The 20,354-nt window shown below is 32.6% G+C and overlaps 1 protein-coding gene across 1 annotated transcript; it reads right to left on the bottom strand.

Annotated features, from left to right (window-relative positions):
• Positions 1-11,006: 11,006 nt before the first annotated feature.
• On the bottom strand, positions 11,007-15,863 carry LOC131667607 (nardilysin-like). The gene is made up of 13 exons (XM_058941125.1): positions 15,353-15,863; positions 15,123-15,199; positions 14,890-15,047; positions 14,504-14,813; positions 14,231-14,436; positions 13,989-14,159; positions 13,564-13,907; positions 12,983-13,483; positions 12,754-12,904; positions 12,543-12,676; positions 12,095-12,473; positions 11,536-12,022; positions 11,007-11,467 (listed from the first exon to the last, which is right to left on the bottom strand). Exons 1-13 carry the CDS (start codon positions 15,685-15,687, stop codon positions 11,310-11,312), a joined length of 3,411 nt encoding a protein of 1,136 aa, XP_058797108.1. The 5' UTR covers positions 15,688-15,863; the 3' UTR covers positions 11,007-11,309.
• Between the last annotated feature and the right edge of the window lie 4,491 nt (positions 15,864-20,354).

Genomic DNA, 20,354 nt, shown 5'->3' with positions numbered 1-20,354 from the left:
TGGCGTATATAAATTATAAATTTTTCTATATTTTTTCATGTTACTATCACTAACAACAGGTTTTATTGCGTTACTTTCGTTTATGCTATTGTTATTATAGTTTATCTTCGTACTGGTGTTGTATAAAAAATTTTTACCTATGATTCCGTGATATGGCATTTGACAATTTGCAACAACATAAAATACTATTTCATTCCCGGCTATTGTTAACTTGACAAATCCACATTCTTGGTAATCATCTTCAGCAAAAATACTCTGCATGGGTAAGATATTGGACATTTGGATAGGTATATCGTCCGGTACACAACAGGATTTAATGATATTGGTAGTGGAAGTAGAATCAATTAAGAATTGAACCTCTTCACTTGTCTGTTTGCTGATATAAGAGTAAACTAGATTTTTAATTTCTCTATCATTCTGACGTATATGTTTTACATTAATTGGTTCTATCGGATTCCGAGATAATGCATCGGCTGTCGCATTGGCTTTACCTGGGCGATAAATTATCTCATAGTCATATTCAGAAATTTGGAAACGCCATTTCAAAACCCTGGTATTGAGGTCGGCTGACTTAAACCAAACTAAAGGTTGGTGATCAGTAATAATGGTGATTTTCCTTCCGAAGACATATGATTTGAATGCTTTGATACTGTGAATAATTGCGAGTGCTTCTTTTTCGTAAACCTCGTAATTCAACTCCGGACCACGTAGTACTCGAGAGGTGTATGCGATAGGTTGGTCTGATCCAATAGTGCCTTGTGAAAGTATTCCTGCTATTGCAATTCCAGAGGCATCCGTACGGATTATGTAATCTTTATCAAGATTTGGGAATTGTAATAATGGAGCGCTACACAGCAACTCTTTAAGTTCACAAAATGAACTTTCGATTTTATCTGTCCATTCAAACACCGTATCTTTTTGCAAAAGTCTGGTCAAAGGTTTAGCAATTTTCGCAAAATCTTTAATGAATCTACGATAATAGCCACATAACCCTAAAAATTGACGTACAGCTTTAACCGACTTTGGTCTTGGGAATTCCTTAACTGCTTCAATTTTTTTCGGATCTGGTTCTAGACCATTTTCACTTATTATATGACCTAAGTAATTAACTCGTCGCATTAAAAATTTGCATTTTCCAATCTGCAATTTCAATCCTGCTTTTCGTAATCTTTCTACTAACATTCGGAATTTGCGATCATGTTCTTCAAGTGTATTTGCATATATAACTATATCGTCTAAATACACGAACAGATCTAACCCTTGAAGTCCGCGGAGCAACGTATCCATTAAACGTTGAAAAGTCGCGGGTGCATTCTTCAATCCGAATGGCATACGCACAAACTCATAGTGACCGAAAGGAGTACTGAAAGCCGTTTTATGCGCATCTTTTGGGTGCATCTTGATTTGGTAAAATCCCATGGCGAGATCAAGTACGGAATAGAATCTAGCACCTCCTACTTGGTCAAAAATTTGTGTAATGTTAGGTATTGGATACGAATCAGCGATTGTTTTTTCGTTCAATCCTCTCATGTCCAACACCATTCTTCCATTACTGTCTGTTGCCTTAGGTACGATCCATATGGGGATGTTGTATGGTGAAGTAGATTCTTGTATTATACCAGCTTTTAGTAATTTTTCGACATGATAGTTAATCTTATCCTTCATCGCGTGAGGAAATTGATACTGTCTACTATTTACTGGTACATCATCGATTGTTCTTATCTCATGCAAGACAAGATCGGTTCCCGGTAACTTGTCGCTAGGAAGATAGAACACATCTCGTACTTCCTTAATGAGACTAACAATGTAACATTTTTCAGTATCGTTCAGGTGACCTAAATCTAAATAATCTTCTATGTTTTTATTACTATCTTCGTTGGTTTCATCTAAGATTACGTCGGCTATCCCTAAATCATTATCTACATCTTCTATATCTAATTCTTCGTTAACGCTGTCTTGTGCAATACTATAAACGTGTCTGACGGCCGAATTAAACGGTACTCCAAAATCTAAGGGTATCAATTCGTTTAATATTCTGTCAAACTCATCAGGACTAAGCTGCACTTTATTGACTTGTGGTCTTGGCATGATTTTTCCGAGATCTCGTTCTAATAATAGAGGTACAACAAAGTTTTCTCCTCTAAAATTATTAAATCCAAAGTCTATGATGGCTTTAGCTTCTTCGAGAAATAAAGCGCCTAATATTCCTTCGTAAGTCATTCCAAAAGCATCATCGACTACATGAAAGATAGTGTAAGTGTCAAATATCCTTATTTCGGTTGTACCAAGAGTTGATATTATTTCTTTTCCTATTCCTCGGACTTGTGTTTTTTGCGTGTTATCAATTTCGTTTCCAGGTGACAGAAGACGTTTCTTTATTAGATTGACTTCGGACCCGGTGTCTATTAGGAAATATTCTTTGGTACTAGTTGCTGGATTTAAAACTTTGACTTTTGGAGAAATCTTTTGTATTGCATTTATACTAACTTCTTCTATTCCTTCTGTACTATGTAAATAACAAAAATTGCTACATTGAACATTATTTTCTTGAAATCGTATGACATGATCTCCTACAATAAATTGTCGTGTTGCGAAATTTATTACAGAATTGCTTTCTGAAAAATATGTAGCCCCTAAAACTACTTCACAAGGTATTGGAAAATCATCTGGTACTAATTGAAATTCCGTCGGTAAACCAAATATTGATAGTGTAATTGTTCCTAATGTGATAAAGACCTCTGACCCTATTCCCTTTAATTGTTTGCATCTAGTACTATTTATATGTTCTGTGTAACTTTGAATCATTCCTATTTTCATTATATTAGCTTCTGAGCCTGTATCAATCATAATTTGAAATTTAATATCACCTAAGAAGTTTGCGTTAATTATTGGGACTTTGGCTGAAATTTTTGGTTCATTTGTTACGGTATAAGACTGAGCGATACTTCCGTCTCTTGTAATTGATGCGCTTGATTCGAATTGGTCCTCTGCATCGCGCTCTGATGAGAGGACTGCTGCCCGTTTCCCTGAAACTGATGGCGATATGGTTGTCTTTTTGGACAATTAGCGATATAATGGCCTGGTTGCTTGCAATAAAAACAATTAGTGTTTGGAGTAACACTATTACTATTATAGCATTCTTTTGCTGAATGGCCTGACTTGCGACAAACTTGGCAAATAACTTCTGTATCACGGTTGATGCTTAAGTTTTTGCGACACTCTTTCGCTGAGTGGCCAGGTTTATCACAAATTTGACAAATAACCTGATTTATCATTCTTATTTGTGTTCGAGTTCGGCAGTCTGCAGCTATATGGCCGTTTCTATTGCATATTTGACATTTGAGATGTGTTCGACAATCACTAGCAACGTGACCTTTCCTATTGCAAATTTGACATGTTGTAATATTATTCCTTAACTTGGAGAAGCATGAATTTTCTTCATGACCGACCTTTTTGCAGAAATTACATCGTTTACTTTCTCTAATTATACTATTGCAATTTAGGGCATTGTGGCCTTCTTTATTGCAATTTTGACAGAGGGTTATTGATCTGAAACAACGAGAATTATTAGAGGCTCGTGCTCGCAATGTTGATTGTAATTCCAGGTCTTTTTCGACTTTTATGGCATTCTTTAGCGCATTCAGGATAGTGGTGTCACTAGGTAAATTTAGCCGAATTTCGGGCTTTAGTCCTCTTCTCAAGCATTCAAATATGTTTTGTTCAATTATCTGTTTTTGTGTAGGCGTTAAAGATTCTAGATTCTCTTCTTTCTTTTTGGCTTCAATAATTTTACTACTTAACAGTCGTAACCTATTTCCAAAAGTTAATACCTTTTCCTCGTTTCTTTGAAACTCATTGCCTAATTCACCTAATAATTGATTTAGTGTTTGGATAGGACCGAATATGTCAGCTAAATGATTTAATAATTCATCTACAGTGGAAAATGTTAGTCCTACTACTGTAGCACGTGCTTCTCCTTCTAATTTCGATCTTAAGCGTTTGGTTAAATTTTCTTCTATGTTTGGCGGTATTATACTTAATGCCTCTTTGCATCCTTCTACAAATTGGGTCCATTGGTTTGGTCTTCCATCAAATGTTGGTACTACACTTAATGCATCATTTAACGATACTACATGTCCTGGTAATGCTTTGGTTTCGGCGTATATTTCTGCTTCGCTATTGATTTTCGGCGGCATTTTGTTATAATTAATAAAAGGGATCGGTAAATCAATAATAGAGTCGTTTAAGGTATGTGAAGTGGACGCAGTTTCGACTTGGTGTAAAGATCTGTTTCGATTAAAATCTGGATCTAAAGCAGGACTGTCTTGAATATCATTTAAGTCAGGGAGTGATTCTGTTGATCGCTTTAGATTTCCGCCAACTTTACTAATTGTCCAGCTGACACTCGAGGTTCTCGACTGGCTGCGTGTAAGTCGCTTATCCTTGCTTTCGCTCATTAATAAATATACTTATATAGCTTATATACTTAAATATGCATTTATATATGTCAGACAAAGGGAGAAGAGAAAAAAAAAAATGAAATTTGTACTAGAAGGTATAAATTTATTTGGTGTTTTATTTTGCTAAATATTACAAGTACTTATATATTTTTACATAATTTTATGTTGACAAATTGTTAAGTAATTACAGCTTAATTAAGGAATTCTTATAATCTTTTATTAATCCGAAAAATTTGTCTATTCTAGATATCGGCTCACTAGCAGAGGATAAATTGGGAGAAGCCTTACAATTTACATTCTTTTTTGTTATAAGTGGTAAAGGCGGACTCAAAAGAGCTTTAGGGATAGAAGGAGGCTCTGAAGATTTCTTTTGTATCTTAATTTTTTTAATCGCGCGCAAGGATCTTTGTAAAACTTCGTAAACCTCCGGGTTTACTTTTGTACCATCCTTCAGTATTTTAAGTTTTTCGTCACTTTTTGCAATTTTAATAACGGCGTCTTTAATATTATGCTTTTTTTTTAATTTTTGATTTTCGCAAAACGGTATTTTGTATTCCCTCCTAAATGTTTGTTGACAACGAACACACTTTTCCGGGATAACAAAATGTCGACATAAACATCTTCGAAATTGGGCGACCTTTTCTTCTAATGTTGTAGGCGAGTTACTTGATGAAGGTGCAGATTGTTTGGGTGGACCCTGTACCTCGTCTTTTGGTGTTGACCAAATCTCTATCGGACGAGCTAACTCTATTTTATTCTGCTTAGATATCTCTTTTAATCCATTTTCATACTTGTCCTTTGGCAATCCTAACTCGTGTTTTCGAATCTCTGTCCCGAGAGCTCTTCGTTGTGTTTTAGTTAGCCGTTTTCTAGTTGTTCTATATCCTAGTTCCACTAGAACAATATCGAAACAAAGACACCAAACTTATATTAATACTATATTTCAATAATTAGAATGATTTTAAAAAAAGTCTGAACTTCATACTTTTACTAGAAATCTCAATCTAATTTATCGTAATAAAACCTTATCTATTTCTGTGTATAAACTAAGGATTATCGCGAATTATTTTACTTATAATTGTAAATTTTCAAATGACTTTGCTAATTTATCTACTTTATTTGCTAAAGCCCTTTTTGAAATCGTATTCCTATTAATTAATTTGTTATTAATTTTTACTTGCTTCCTAAGATTTTTAACTTGTTTCTTTAGGGCAGTATTTGTTTTTATTAAGTCTACACAAATATTTCCCAAACTAGCTATCTGTTCAATTCTATGCTTATTTTCTAATTCAAGTTTCGCGACACGTGCGCTAAGACTACGACCGTTATTATTTATTCTTGTGATATCGGAACTATGATTATTAACCCTATCAATTACGGATATTTGACTGTCCTTTAAATGTGTAATATCTTCGATTAATTCATCTACCGTGTCGACTACTTCGTTAGAAAAAGTATTAAAACTTACGAACGGTGGCATTACAACTAAAAGAAAGACCAAAAATCTTATTTATCTAAACAACGAAATTTTATTAAAACTTATTCGTTTGTAGAATTATGAAAACTGTATGTGAACGTTTTATTAAAATTTTATTTTTACAGATATATTGCGGCAACTCATTTCTTAGATATAAATTTTGATTCCTACAGAAAGATATTTATCTTTATTTTTACTTAAACTTTCTTAATTAAACCTTTCATTCTTTGATACTATTTGTTTTTAAAATTATTTATTTTACTTATAACAGGCAATTTTCTTATTTAAATTTTTCTAGTTTGCAAAATTATTTATTTCAAAATTTCTACTTTTATATTATTTTTCTCAGCAAGATTTCCTAAATTTCTTTTAAACACAATACTCTTTTATTTTTACTCCGAGTTTTATTTATTTATTTATTTTTAAGTTTTCTTCCGCAAGATTTCTAATTTCTCTAATTAATTTTTATTGCTAATGTATTTCTTTCCGACTCAGACAAGATTCGTAATATTATCTCAAAAAATTTTCCTGTATGTTATTTTCAATCTTTCTAAATTAACCTTTTTATTTTTAAATACAATTTTTAGAACAAAACATAAATTCAAAACCCTCTTTTTTCTATAATAAGCATTTATTCTTATTTCTCTCTTCAAGGCACAAAAGAAGACTTTTCTTTGGACGAATTTTCTATTCTGATTTATAATTTTACTTTCATAAAAAATGATTCTTCTCTGAAAATTTTTTCAAATTTCAAATATTTTTCAAACTCTTTTCTTAAACAACTTAATTTTCTTTATTTTTCTCTAACTCTTCTATTAATTTACTCATTCAAATTTCAATATTTTCTAAATTATTTCACTATTCTTTATTACAAAATAAATTCCCATTAATTTTCCCAAAATTTTCCTAAGTTCAATCCAAATAAACTCCAATTAATTTTCACTTTCAATTTAACCTATCTCCTTGTTTAACACAAAACTTATTTTCTATTTTCTCAATTAAATCAGTGATTTTCTGACTAATAAATTTGTATTCTTATTCAAAAAAAAAAATTTTATTACTTTATTTTATTCTTCACAGATTTCAAATTCAATAAAATACTTTAAGTAGTATCTATTCTTAATTTTCTTTTACTCTAACTGATCACTGATATAATTTAAGAAAGGAAAACCCTAACAGTTTTCTTTGCAACAATTTAATCCCTCCGGGGCCTCCAAAATTTTTATGTGACGTCGGGGTCACTCTCAGGTACGCTTGGAGCAAGCGTAAACTCAGGGTTGCTCTGATTTGGCTATCGTGTAACACACAAGCCGGGACGAGCAATATTGTTGCGTTGAGAAAACTGTATGCTAACGGGGAATGTAATAACCAAATGTTATTACGAACACACCAGACTCACGCTTAATGTGTTCTTAAGGGACTTTAATGGAAATTCACCAGACTCACGCTTAATGAATTTCCAAAAGAAAGGCGGATTACTTAAAGAAAGAAAAGGATAGCCAGGTTTAAGATTTTACTTACTTTTATTTTATCAATTTAGTTATTATTAATGTTGCGTTCTCTCTCTGCTCTTTGGCCTCTTTCTCTCTCTATATGTTCTGAATATAGTTGGGTGATTTGATGCTTGCTCCGGGACTCGCTCACTAGTAAAAACTTCTTATTACGGACTTCCTGGTGCTCACTCCGCACTTACTCTATCTGAACTTGACTTCCTCTAACTTAACTGACTGAACTGAGCTTAACTTCACTTAACTTCCTCTCCAGCCTTGTACAGAGCTTTTTATAAGCCGTGGGTGGTTGGGTGGAAATCCCTTTCCTCAGGCCCATGAAGCGATAACGGCTAAATTTTGTATTGGTCGGAAATTTTCTAATCATATCCAGAATTTCTTTATTGGTCTGTGGGCGTGAATTTTCAGAGAGAGAAAGGGCGGTCCCTTTTTAACTTGGGCCCTTTTCTCCAGAGATGGCTCTCGGAGTGCCACTTTTAAGAGCAAGAGTAACGCTATAGCTTATAATTACTTATACATAATTGTACTAAACTTAATTAATTATGACGATACATAGTGACTATTATGAACATTCAGAAAAATTCAAACCTTTTACGATTTATTATAAAATACATTATTGTTCTATTTATTGGTTATTCGGTGACAAAAAGGTGCGCATTATAATGGCTTACAAAATTGATGAAAATCTATTTAATATTACGGATATTTTCTTAAAAATCGGTGGGAAAAAAAAAGATAGATTGCATTTTTATGGTCCCCTTCCATTATCGGCGTGATAACACTTCACGATGTATACGCGATGATCGTAGGCCCCTGTCAACACATACGTGTGGGACAAAGCAGGATAGAGCGTTGATTGTAAGCTTGAGTACGCAGGCTCGGGCCACTATCAAAGTTTATATTTCGAATGCGTTTTCATCGTGGGAAATCAGGAAGGTTCCCACTCCGTTCGTCATATTTAATAATTAAATATAAAAAAAACTAAGTTATGGCTAGCCGTCACAATAATAAATAAATAAAGAAATGAAATGTTATAATAACAAAGAATTAACTTTCCGAAATTTTCGGATTCAAATCAACCCTCTTAATTTTGTAATTTTATGTGATATCTCTGAAAATAGTTACATAAATATTGTATTCCTAGCAAGCGCATTAGTGACATATCATCCAAACGAACATATTTTTCGAATTGGAGACTTATCAATCGTGTAAATTTATGTGATGTCATGTACACAATCACGCGTGTTAATAGTTACGTAAACTAATGTGACGTACGATTTTGAATAATTATGAATTAATCGTATGATTTTACGTAATATAATGTAGCAATTCATGTAATATTGAATCATGTAAAAACGATACGTGATTTATCACGTGCTAAATTACGTAACATATTCTTTTTAGTAGGAAAAAATACTAAGATAGAAAAAAATATTCATACCTCATTGATTCTGTCATCTACAATATGCATAATGTTCCAACTTTTGTAACGAATGCTAATGATAAGGCATTTTACAGTGACATATATCATGATAAGAAATACTTTACCGGCTGCGAAGCCATGAACTTCAAGCGAAACTTTCCGCAATTTGTAGCTAATGTATCAAAGAAAGTAAAATGACCCGATAATACGGAGGAGGAAAAGATTGTATAATGTAAAATGAAGAAGTCACCGAAATCTAAATACCAAAGAAAAATCAAACAATGCTTATACGTTTCGGATGATTATAAAAAGTTTGGGAAGAAAAGAATGGAATGACTTATAAGGTGGGTCGAGCAGTCACAAGATAAAGCAGCTGGGGTACGAGTTGGTACTCAAGCACAGCGAAGCTGGTGGTGCCGTCGAGTGTCACTCTTTTGTCATTTTATAGAGCTGCCCTTCAATTCGCACTTACGATTATTCTTTCCACGACTTAGCAATTTCATACGGCACAGTAAACTTATCGCCTGAGCTTATAAAGCACGCTGTCGTTATATGAACTACTTATGTCACGGAAAGGCATTGCATAAGTGCGGACTTAAGTCACGCAATGCTATAAACGAATTATATAATTCAACTATACCTTTTACTATGTTATATATTTTATGATATAGATATGAATCAATTATTTACAGACGACTATGTTTCATTTTCACTGTGGCGGTGTATCTAAATAAGGCATGTCAAGTTAAAAGTTCCTACCAGTTCATAAAAAAGAATTAATAGTTTTATATTTATGGAAAGAAGAAACATTTATAAAAAACGTATATCAAATCGATAAAACTAACAATATAAACTTTAACAAAATTAAGTTTTATAATTTTATGCTTATTTATTTACAGAAGATTATTATCAGTTGTTGAGATGGGAATAACATTTCAAAGTTTAAAGACAGTTAAGAAAATTAAGAAACGAAGAACATGGTGTTGATGACAGTGAGAGCGATAGTTTCTGAGATTTATATAAAAATTAAATATTTTATGTTATCATATATATTTCAAACTATTTCAAGTAAAAAGAAGTCAGTAGAGCTCTGGTCGGGATGCAACTCAAACAATTAACAAATAACGGTGTGGTAGGTATTTTTCGATTATATATGCCACGCTTCTCCACGTATGTACTCATTCCATGTACATGTTTGTTTATTCACCTGCAATAGCCTTGGTAATGGCGATAGACAACGTCAGCAAGCTTTGTGAAATAAATTTGGCTCAGAAGGATCCAAAGGGGAGAAAATTATTTTTTAACTCCAATCCTATACTAAGTTTAAAAGTGTTCAATAGCGCGACAATTAGTTTTTTGGAAAAACGTCAATTTTTAAACTTTGGAAATTTATAAATATTTTTGAAAAATATTTCATGAAACGTTTCCAGAAATCTTTCATGCTTGAAATGATCGATATTTACTGAAAAAAATTATCTGTCGCCGAAAATAGTACCAGTGTATTCAGTGGATACATAAGATTAGCCTAGACTATGTTTTTTAATTAACGAGTCTTTTCAGTTCGAAGAGGATCAATCGAGGTGTTTCGAATTGTCTATTTTTACCTATTGAATCTGAATGCTTTTGGGTACATTGTCGTCAGACTGTTATTTTTATGCAATAAAAATTATTCAGTTTCCTTAACAGAGTTTAAAAAAAAAAATTTTTTCTGCGATTCGTAATTTACGAGAAAAAAATTTTTTAACATATTTTGAGGGTTTCGAGGTTTTGTCAAGAATACAAAGAAACAGATTTCTTTGCGAAATACTTACAGCTCATTGAAACAAACAGTTTATAACTGGTAGGTGCATTACGCATGTTTCGAGCGTCTGTTGACCTTCCATTTATTTCGAGTTTATTTTGCTATCCAATATGCCAAAATTGTCTTCATATTAAAATCGAATATACGAAATTAGACAAGAATCTATGGAATACTTAGTATCTTTGAATAGAATCTTTTAAACTAAACGTCGATAAAATATATCTAATAGGATCTATTAATCTGTTAATAACAGAATAATTCGATATATTAAACTGAAATGGAGTATAATTTGTATTTTCAGAAGAATATATCGAATAGAGTATTTTAATAGGCGATAATTATTTATTATTCATAATTAAAATTGGAGGTTTATATCGAAATTACATCTCATCATTGATAAAAATCTATTAAATAGCATTTTTTTATATTGGGCATTGCAATTAATAAACATTATGCGCATAGGATACTATCGCCGCATATACAATATTTACGTATGCTCAGATCGAGAATTGAAGCGAACGTCTCAAATGTAAAATGAAAGAGATGATTTAATATTGTTTTTAACAAATTAGCTAGAAACTTCAAGTATAAAACATTTTTAATAAAGAATTTCTCTATTGAATTTCAAAATTTATATAGGTCATAAATTAGAACTAGTAGGATAAAAAGACAATTCATTTTTGTACTCCGTAATATCAGTGATAAAATAGTCTGCAGGCTTTTTCTTTATATCATTCTCATCCTTTAGAAATGATAAATTATATTTTACAATGCCAAGATCCGTATTATCATCATTTTCTGAAAAAATGAAATCACTTGTCACGTTTAATTAAAAAGATATTAATCAAATCGTGACATTTCCTTACCTTTTTTTTTATCAACTTTTGCATCGGGATCATTAATTCCCACAACTTGAACTGTCAACTTTTTCAAGTTTTTGCCCCCAATACTATGATCATCAATCCACTGACAAATTTCGCTGAGAAGTAGTTCTTTTATAGCAGAAATCTCTTGATTATTTCTATCAAAAACGTAATTTTCACGGATCACTTCAGTCCAATTCCTGTTGATTTCTTCTTTCAAATGTACGTCAGTACATTGCTTTAGTTTGATAAGAGATTCTCTTACAAAGCTGTAGTCATCCTCTGCCATTTCATTCAAAGTCTTTTTAAAATCTTGAATAAATTGCTCAATCCGCTCATCAATGTATTCTGTTGTAAATTTATTAGCTTGTGTGCATAAAGCAGTTGAAAAGCCATAAACCCCAAAAGTATCATTAAATAAACAATAGACGATATAACCTAAATGTTCTTGAGTTCGAAGTTGATTGAATAACGGCTCTTCCATAATTAACTAAATTGTTAAAAAAAGATTTAAAAATTCAAAATTTTATTTTTTATGCAACGGAATTACTAATCAACTTACCATCAAAAGCTGAATAATTACAGCTTGTTTTATAGACTCAAGACCAGATTGATAATAGTTCGTTACAACGGAATTCACGTCCATTTGATTGAAATTTTTCACACGGCAACATTTAATTCCACGTGGAAGCTCGTGTACTTTTATATGAGGACGATCAGCTGCGGAAAGTATCCCGCAATGTAAAGGTTCAATACTTTTGAAAATACTTTCCAATACAAGATCTTGTGTCATATTGCCTTGCACAAGACATTGTATAAACATACGATCAGTTAAATGCTTAGAAAAATCAATGAATGTATCAAAAGTTACTTCTGCGGCAGCAGCATGTCTTTCAGTTGATGTCCATATATCCGACGTTAAAATAGATAATCGAACTTCCCTAGAATAAAAAAATTTAATTAATTTATTTGAATTGGTACGACATATGTATTTAACTTATTTACCGTACTTATTAAGCTTCCCAGGTTTTAAAAATGTATTGTAGTACGTTTTCAGTTGCTCTTTTTTCATAACATTAAATAAATCTTCAGAAACTAATTTGTAACAATCAGCTAAGTATTCCAATATTGTACTTATTAACAGCTGTACAAAGCGAACAAGATTACAATTATTTGAATATGTTGATGCATTATTACGTTTCGTTACAACAAAATACTTACAGGTAACTTTTGGTTGAAGCCATTGACTTTGATAATAATACCTTTTTCATGAGTATATATTTGATAGTTTAATTCAGCAGCTGTAGCATCATATAAATCTTCTACAACTAATTGTTTCAACAACGCTGTAAAAATATTTAACATAGAAGACCTGAAATAAGAGCACGTTAAAAATAGTTGTTTAATATTATTAAAAATATTTTTTTATATCTTCATTTTGATAACTTACGATTTAGGCGATTCAGTAGCTACTGGAGTCATTAAATGCAAATACATATAACATTCGGGAAGACGAAATTTAGGATCGGGCCTATACCATATTTCAACTATATCATCATGATGAATCTTCACTGGATAACTTGATATTTCAGTTGGTAATTCAATTAGACTGAAATCATCAGTAATAAACATATTTGGATTAGGTAAATGAAATTCTGGCAAAGGTTCAATCTTTTTCCAAGTTTCAATCCATTCTTCGGGAATATCGCTACTTGAATATTTTGTTTGAAACCACGGCTCTATTTGATTAAACTCTTCTTCGTCAAATTTATTATCAAAAAGTATTATATTCACATTATCTGGTTTGAGAGCGTCAATACAATCTTTAATAGCTTCTGGATTGTAGTCAAAGTATAAATCACTTCCAGTTATGTAATCTTTTGGTGGGAAAAAGTGCATATTTTCACACATAGCTTCTACATACTCAACCGGATCATCTTCGTCTGTAAACCTGTGACATCAAATTATTAAAATGATTATAAAAATATATTAAGGATATAATAAAAATTACCAAAAACAAATTATAACTACCTGAAATCAATTTTTTCAATTTGTTGAATTTCATCAAATATTCTTCTTTGTGGACCCTCGCGGTGTAACATATTGATATATGAAAATACCGCTTCCAAAACCTGTTTGAAATGCTTATTACCTTCATCTGTAAGTACCAAAGATAAACTAAATAGAGCATACATTGAACTGTGCTCAAATCCTCCTTCGCCATTTCCACAAAAAATATCTAAACACCACATCTTTTTTCGGAGGTAATTAATTAAAGAACCTTTTCCTTCATGACCAATTATCCACGAAACGTATTGATGAGGTTTGCTTCTGTATAAATGATGTAAAGGAGGCATTACCCACGTTAATTCTACCTGCAATAATTCATTATTTTAATTATTCATTTAGTTATCAATTTTATATTTTTTTAGAATGACCTGACATAACAGTAATACCTTACAAACGTCTTTTATAGGTTTAATTTTATACAATTTTCTAAAATCTGGATTATCAAACGAATCTTTGCCTACAAATTGACTGAAGTCATCTCCTGGTAGATAATTTACTGGCACGTCAGAAAAACAATTTTTAACGTACTCTTCTAAAGTATCTAAAGGTAATCTAGCCTACAAATAGTTATAATGTAAATTTCAGTATATTTGAACTTATTAATATAGGATATTATATAGACACTAACTTGCACTGCTACAGTCATTCTGTGGGCACTATAGTGCCTTTTTCTAAACTTATGCAGTTCTGAATACAATTTATCTTCATCAATATTATCACGTAAAGTAGTTAAATTTCCCCATGCAAATTTTGTAGCTGGATGATTCTTTCTTGCAAGGCTGCAAAATAATTGCTCTTTTCTGTTGGAGTCTGATGGTAAAGCCATTCTGAACTCTGAAAACCAATATAAACCATTAAAATGTGATACTATAAAATCACACTTTTTTAAATGACTACAAACCACTTTCAACAGCTTCACGTTCTCTATTAATAGCATCCCTTTTCATCAGAGGACTGATAAAAAATTGAGCAAATCTATCCATAGCAGGCTGTAAATGTTTTTCTTGTATTTCAAAGTAAAACGTGGTTTGTTCACAGTCAGTATATGCATTATCAGATCCACCACATTTTCTAATAAAAGTATCAAAATCATTTTCTTCTGGATACCTTTCAGAACCCATGAATACCATGTGTTCAAGAAAATGAGCCATTCCTTGAATTTCTAATGGATCACTAAAACTCCCAACACCAACACATAAACTACAAGCTGCCTGAAAATAAATAAAATATTTTTTGCTATAGCCATTAAGCTTTTATTATTGTATAAAGTATTTTTATTAAAATTACCATTTTCTCTTCTCTTTTCATAGGCTTTGTAGTAGGTATTTCATCTTCAAAATCTTCAATATTGCTCTGTTCTTGTGAACTACTAGAATTTTCCTCAGAATCACCAGACTCATCTTCACTACTTTCATATTCATCATCTGTTGCAGCAGTACATGTCTCTGTTATGAAAATAAAAGTTAAATATTATTTAAAAAAAGAGGACAATCCATTATTTTGTATTTAAATTGATATACCTTTGTCAATATCATTTATTTTTGAGGCAATGTCAGAGACCAATAGTGCTGTCAATCCATTCTCCAACTTAATAACTCTATCAATAAGATGATAAAATCATCATGGAACGATTAATGCATTTATCATAAAAAATATAATAAGATAAAAATATAACTTCTTTTTAAAAGTATGTCCAAAATGAAACATTTGTTTACAGTAATTAAGCAATTTTAGAGCTACAAAAATATACCTGTATTCTTTTTTGTCACTTTCAGATTTGTCTGGAGTGTCCAGATATTGGATTTCTATTTTTACTTTTTTATCAGTATCCGGATGGTTTACTGTCATTTTAAGATTTTTTTCGCAATCAATCTTTTGCAAAGAATTAGTTGCTTTAAGGTTAGGCTGGCTAATTTTTGAACTTGCAGAGACACTGTCACGCGAATAATCTCTGCTTAATTTAATTTTCTTAATTTTCGTTGAATTTTGTAAAGATCGCTTTGGCATTATAGAGCAATTAGATAGATTGTTATTACGACATGCGGCAAAAATTTGATTAAAAACTGGTCGCAAAGATGCACTCATGAGAAATAAGACGAAGCTGAACGAAGACACGAGTAACGGCACCGTGCGTGGTTGACGGGCAGTCAGCGTCAATGGTGGGAAAATGACACAATTCAGGGATTTCCGACACGTATATGCCAAAAACTTGTAAGAACGTCAAAAACCGTGTCAGAACGTCAAAAACGTTAACAACTCCAAAACACTATTTCGCATGTGCCAAATTCAAAATATAACAGACCAGAGGTGCTATCAATATAAATATATCCGATTGCTCAAAGCCTCTATACTGCAACTGCGCAATGTGCAATTGCTACTGCGCAATCGGATCCATGCATCTCAATAAGACCTCAGACTCAATGGTCTCTGCAGATGATTACCGCTATATGACGAGTAGCGGGTGCAGTATTTACTTACACGCATACTTAGCGGTGATAGTTTTCGAAGTGGAGGTTGCTATGCTGATTACTTAATTTTGTATTTGATAATAGATAGTATTGACATATACGTATGTTCCACACATTTCATACCGGTCATCTATAAACATCTTGGCTAAATCTAGAGAATATCAATAATATTGATAAACCTCGTTAATTTTTCTTATATATTACTTATTTATCAATACTTCTACTTTTTTGATATCGGTTAGTTATTGCATTATGCATTTATATATATTTATATAGTACATTACGATACAAGTGCAAAGTACATTCTTGTGTGGCGTTTACGCCCAAGCGAAGCGCGGGTGGAAAGGTACACGAGACGAGAAACTCTTTCCCGAACATACGTGCCGTACCGTATTTTTTTATACGACGTGTGGAACGTGCCATTCAAAACGCACGTTTTCTTCCGAGCGTGCAGAAAAGGACGCACTTTGTGCACGGAGTATTGAAATAGTACATTACGATACAAGTGCGGGAAAGTAGATTCTTGTCCTGCGAAGCGAGGTACTGATTTAGTTATGCATGAAATACATGCGAAAGACGATGTACCGATTAACTACAAATAGTACCAATTTCCTCATGCAATGAAGGATAAGTTGAATTATCATATTGGCAAGCTTTTAAAAACAGGTGTTATCAGAGTGGAATTCATCGTATAATTCTACAATATGGATTGTGCCAAAAGCTACTGATGAAAACGGAAGAATGGTGTTGGATATACGCGAATTTAATAAAAAAATGATCGCTGATTCATATCCGATACCAAATATAAATAACATCAATCTTAGATCTTACCAGGAGTTTCTATCAGATAAAAATATACCCTAATCATAGCTATACAATTGCGTTCAATATACCTTTTGGGCATTACGAATTCATAAGAATGCAATTTCAATTAAAAAACGCTCCAACTATTTCCCAGTGTTGGACAATCTATTACGAGGATTACAAGGCAAAGAATTGTTCGTTTACCTTGATGACATACCAAGTTTACTTTTAATTTTTTGGCAACAGCAAATGCAGCAGCTTTCTTCTCAAAACTACTATCTTTCGTTTTTTCTCTCTATTCTAAGTCTATTTAGCTAAAATTGCGTCGGCTTCATTCCTCGCGCCAATGTTCTCTCGATTCTGAGAATAAGCAATATCGTGATCTTTACAAGCAGCGTCTAGAGGATTTTTTCCAGGATCATTCCGAGCAAGTCGTTTTTTCAATTAAGTTCCCGGTCCGCAATACTGATAACTGGGCAAATGAGCTTCGAATTGCAAGTTATTGATGATCTTATTGACTAAACCACCACCAGTCTTTCTATCGTGATGAATGAACATACACCTCTTTGAAAGACGAAGTCTTAATGAAAGTAAAAGCAAATAAGCAGTCTTTTTATAGCTAGTGGACTCATTCGTTGTCGAAACGGTGACGTGCAAACAATATAGACTTCAAAGAGCAAGTGCTTAAGCTGCAAATCATAAATATTGATAGGGTGATGGAGACGGAAAGACGAGACACGGTGAACTACTGCCCGACGATATACGAACAGTTTTCTGCGGACTTAGTAACTGTGGGAAAATTAACTGTTTGTTAACATTAACCACTTATCCTAATGGACTTAGATTTGAAAATGTATATGTTTACTCGAAGTCCCTTAATCAACCTAAGTATAAGTTTTTAAAAGACTTGTAGGAGCCGATTTATGGTATAAAATATTATGCATTCAGCTAGCATGAACCAGTTGTTCAACAGATAAAGCTTATTCGAATTCCATCATGATTTTCGACGATATAGTCACCGAAAAGCAGGACAACGCGAGAGCATTCTTCTGTATGGGAAGATATAAAAAATAAATAGTTTCTATCTCTGCCAATTGTATGCCCGCATATAAAATAGCATCTCATTCCAGATAATATGAATTTACTAGTTTTATTTCGGCAAGATAACATGAATATTGTTACGGTTTTACGGTTCATTTTGGTTAATGTTTTCAAGTCAAGAGCAACAGCTGACACTTGCAATAAATCGCAATATTTCAATAGTACTACTTATGAATTAAATTTTACATTGCAACCGCTTGATGCTTATATATTTGAATCAGATATTTCTATTGATGATGATGACGAATTTGATAAGACTGCAGAATCATCACTCGATATAATTACTATAAGTTTAAACAAAACTACTTCAAATGTATCCATAGAACAGCAGCATCAGCTATTGAATGATTCGATTGTAAGAAACTATGTTTGACAATTGCACGAATCTCAACAGAAAAGTAACAGATAAGACATTTGGTGTCCGCCTGCAAGAAAATATATATCTCATAGGCAATTCTCCAATTCTCTTCGAAAACGATAACGTGACTGTGAATGATAAAGCATACAGCAAGATGTCCGGTTTAATGGAACTTCTCTTTCGTAAAGAATCCGATTCTAAATTAATCAGCTCATGGGATATTGAAAATTAAATAAAAATTTTTGAAAACACTAACGCTCACCGGAAGAGATGTGAAGCAAGTGGAGAATATTGTAATAAGTACGTAAACAAATTTTTCCCCTTTTCAAGCCCCCACTCGCATGCATCGTTGGGGGCCAGTTTCGAGCGCCGTCTATTTTTCAGGCGTCTTTCGTGTCGTACCCCATCTTCCCCCTCGCCGCTTTTGTAGCTCGCCAGCCGACCGGCCCAAGGAATGACTTGACAGCCCTCTTTTCCGTCTCGAGCTGACCTTCGTTCCCTGGGAGTGAGTTACTACCCGCGAGGTCGAACGGACACCAGGGTTAAGCCCTCGGTGCCGAGAAGTTGGTGCGGTTTCACGGCGACGGACACGCTCAATGCGCAACCAATTTCAGAGGGAAAAATTCCAATGTAACATTGAATTTTTATCAACATATAATACGCCATTTTGTAATTTTCCGTGAAAAATATTTCAACTCTGACAGCCGATTCGTAAATCTGCAAGCCTTTCCACAGAGCGGAAAATTTCACAATAAAAAAAGTAACTTTGGCCATATATTTTCGATTATTTTAATGTTTTCCTCGCTAAAAAACAGATCGACAATAAAACGGCGGCTTGGAAAAAATTTGTGAATACAAGCCCATCGTATTCCACAAGTTTAAAAATACGTAATTGCCGCTTAGACAGATAGGGTTATTCGATTTATGATAAAGAGACGAAAATTCTGGATTTATTAGTGATATTTCCATGGTTTTTAGTGTTTTATTTTTAATTTTTACTCACATCAATATGTCAAATCTTTATTGAGGCTCGATATTGGGCTATCTTATATTGTACTCAAATTAGAATGATAAATGATGTCCTTACCCTGGTTTTCAATTTTTACAAGTGTTAAAAAAGCCGAGTTGCATTTTCTATACAACACGACGATCTGTATATAAGTCAGGGACGGTAATTATAAATGTTAAAAATCGCTACAATTACACTAGTCGTATTTCCACAACATCGAAAGCTTACGTTTTTTCAAATTCATATTCTTTTTTTTATTGGTTATCAAGAGAATACTCCCATCGTAAATTACTAAACATAACAACAAAAATTAAATGATAAAAACAATAATAAAATAATACACAAAGAAACGTCTAACAATAAGCAGTATAACAATAAAAATAAATAATTAAAAAAAAATGTATAGACATATAATTAAGGCAGTTAATATTGACTAATCGTAAGATAAAATCTGCGGTTTTAAAATAGTCTTTCAATTTACTGTAGAAATAAAATGAATATCTAGAGGCAATTTAAAGCCGTTTATAATTTTACAAGATCTATCAATAGCAGAAAGATGATTCAATCCACCTTTACGGGTGAGGATATAAAATGTTTCAATACTATTGGGAAGAAGGCGAGAAAAACCAAGATAAGATGCGATAGTTAGGTAACAGAAATCCATGAGGTAACGACAAATTTTATATATAAATAATACCAAATGTAATTTAATAAAAGAAGATATAGAGCAAATGATAAATTATTGGACAGTCAATGAATAACCATGATCGAATCTATTCATTCTATTACCAAATCCATATTACCAAAGTAAGATAATGTATGAAGCGATGTTGGATAATCTCTAGTCTTGCTAAGTAGATTCCATAACGTGGTGCCAAAATTACAGAAGTATATGTAAGCTTAGAATGAACAAAGGCATAATATAAAGCTATCAATGTACCCGAGCGTTAAAAGTCACGACTATTTTTGAAGACATAGGATAAGGCTCTAGATGCAGAGAAACATAAGATAC

The sequence above is a fragment of the Phymastichus coffea genome, unplaced genomic scaffold (genome assembly GCF_024137745.1).
Source record: "Phymastichus coffea isolate CEN01 unplaced genomic scaffold, Cenicafe_Pcof_1.1 PCOF00068, whole genome shotgun sequence".
Lineage (NCBI taxonomy): Eukaryota > Metazoa > Arthropoda > Insecta > Hymenoptera > Eulophidae > Phymastichus > Phymastichus coffea.
This window is presented reverse-complemented; position numbering and strand designations above follow the sequence as displayed.

Bases quoted from the DNA above. Each gene is read 5' to 3' on its own strand.
- LOC131667607 (XM_058941125.1), bottom strand. From the start codon at position 15,687: ATGAGTGCATCTTTGCGACCAGTTTTTAATCAAATTTTTGCCGCATGT. The intron at 13,484-13,563 runs GTAGTTATAATT...TTGATGTCACAG, and splicing joins ATTGAAAAAATTGATTTCAG to GTTTACAGACGAAGATGATC. The intron at 12,905-12,982 runs GTAAGTTATCAA...CTCTTATTTCAG, and splicing joins GCTACTGAATCGCCTAAATC to GTCTTCTATGTTAAATATTT.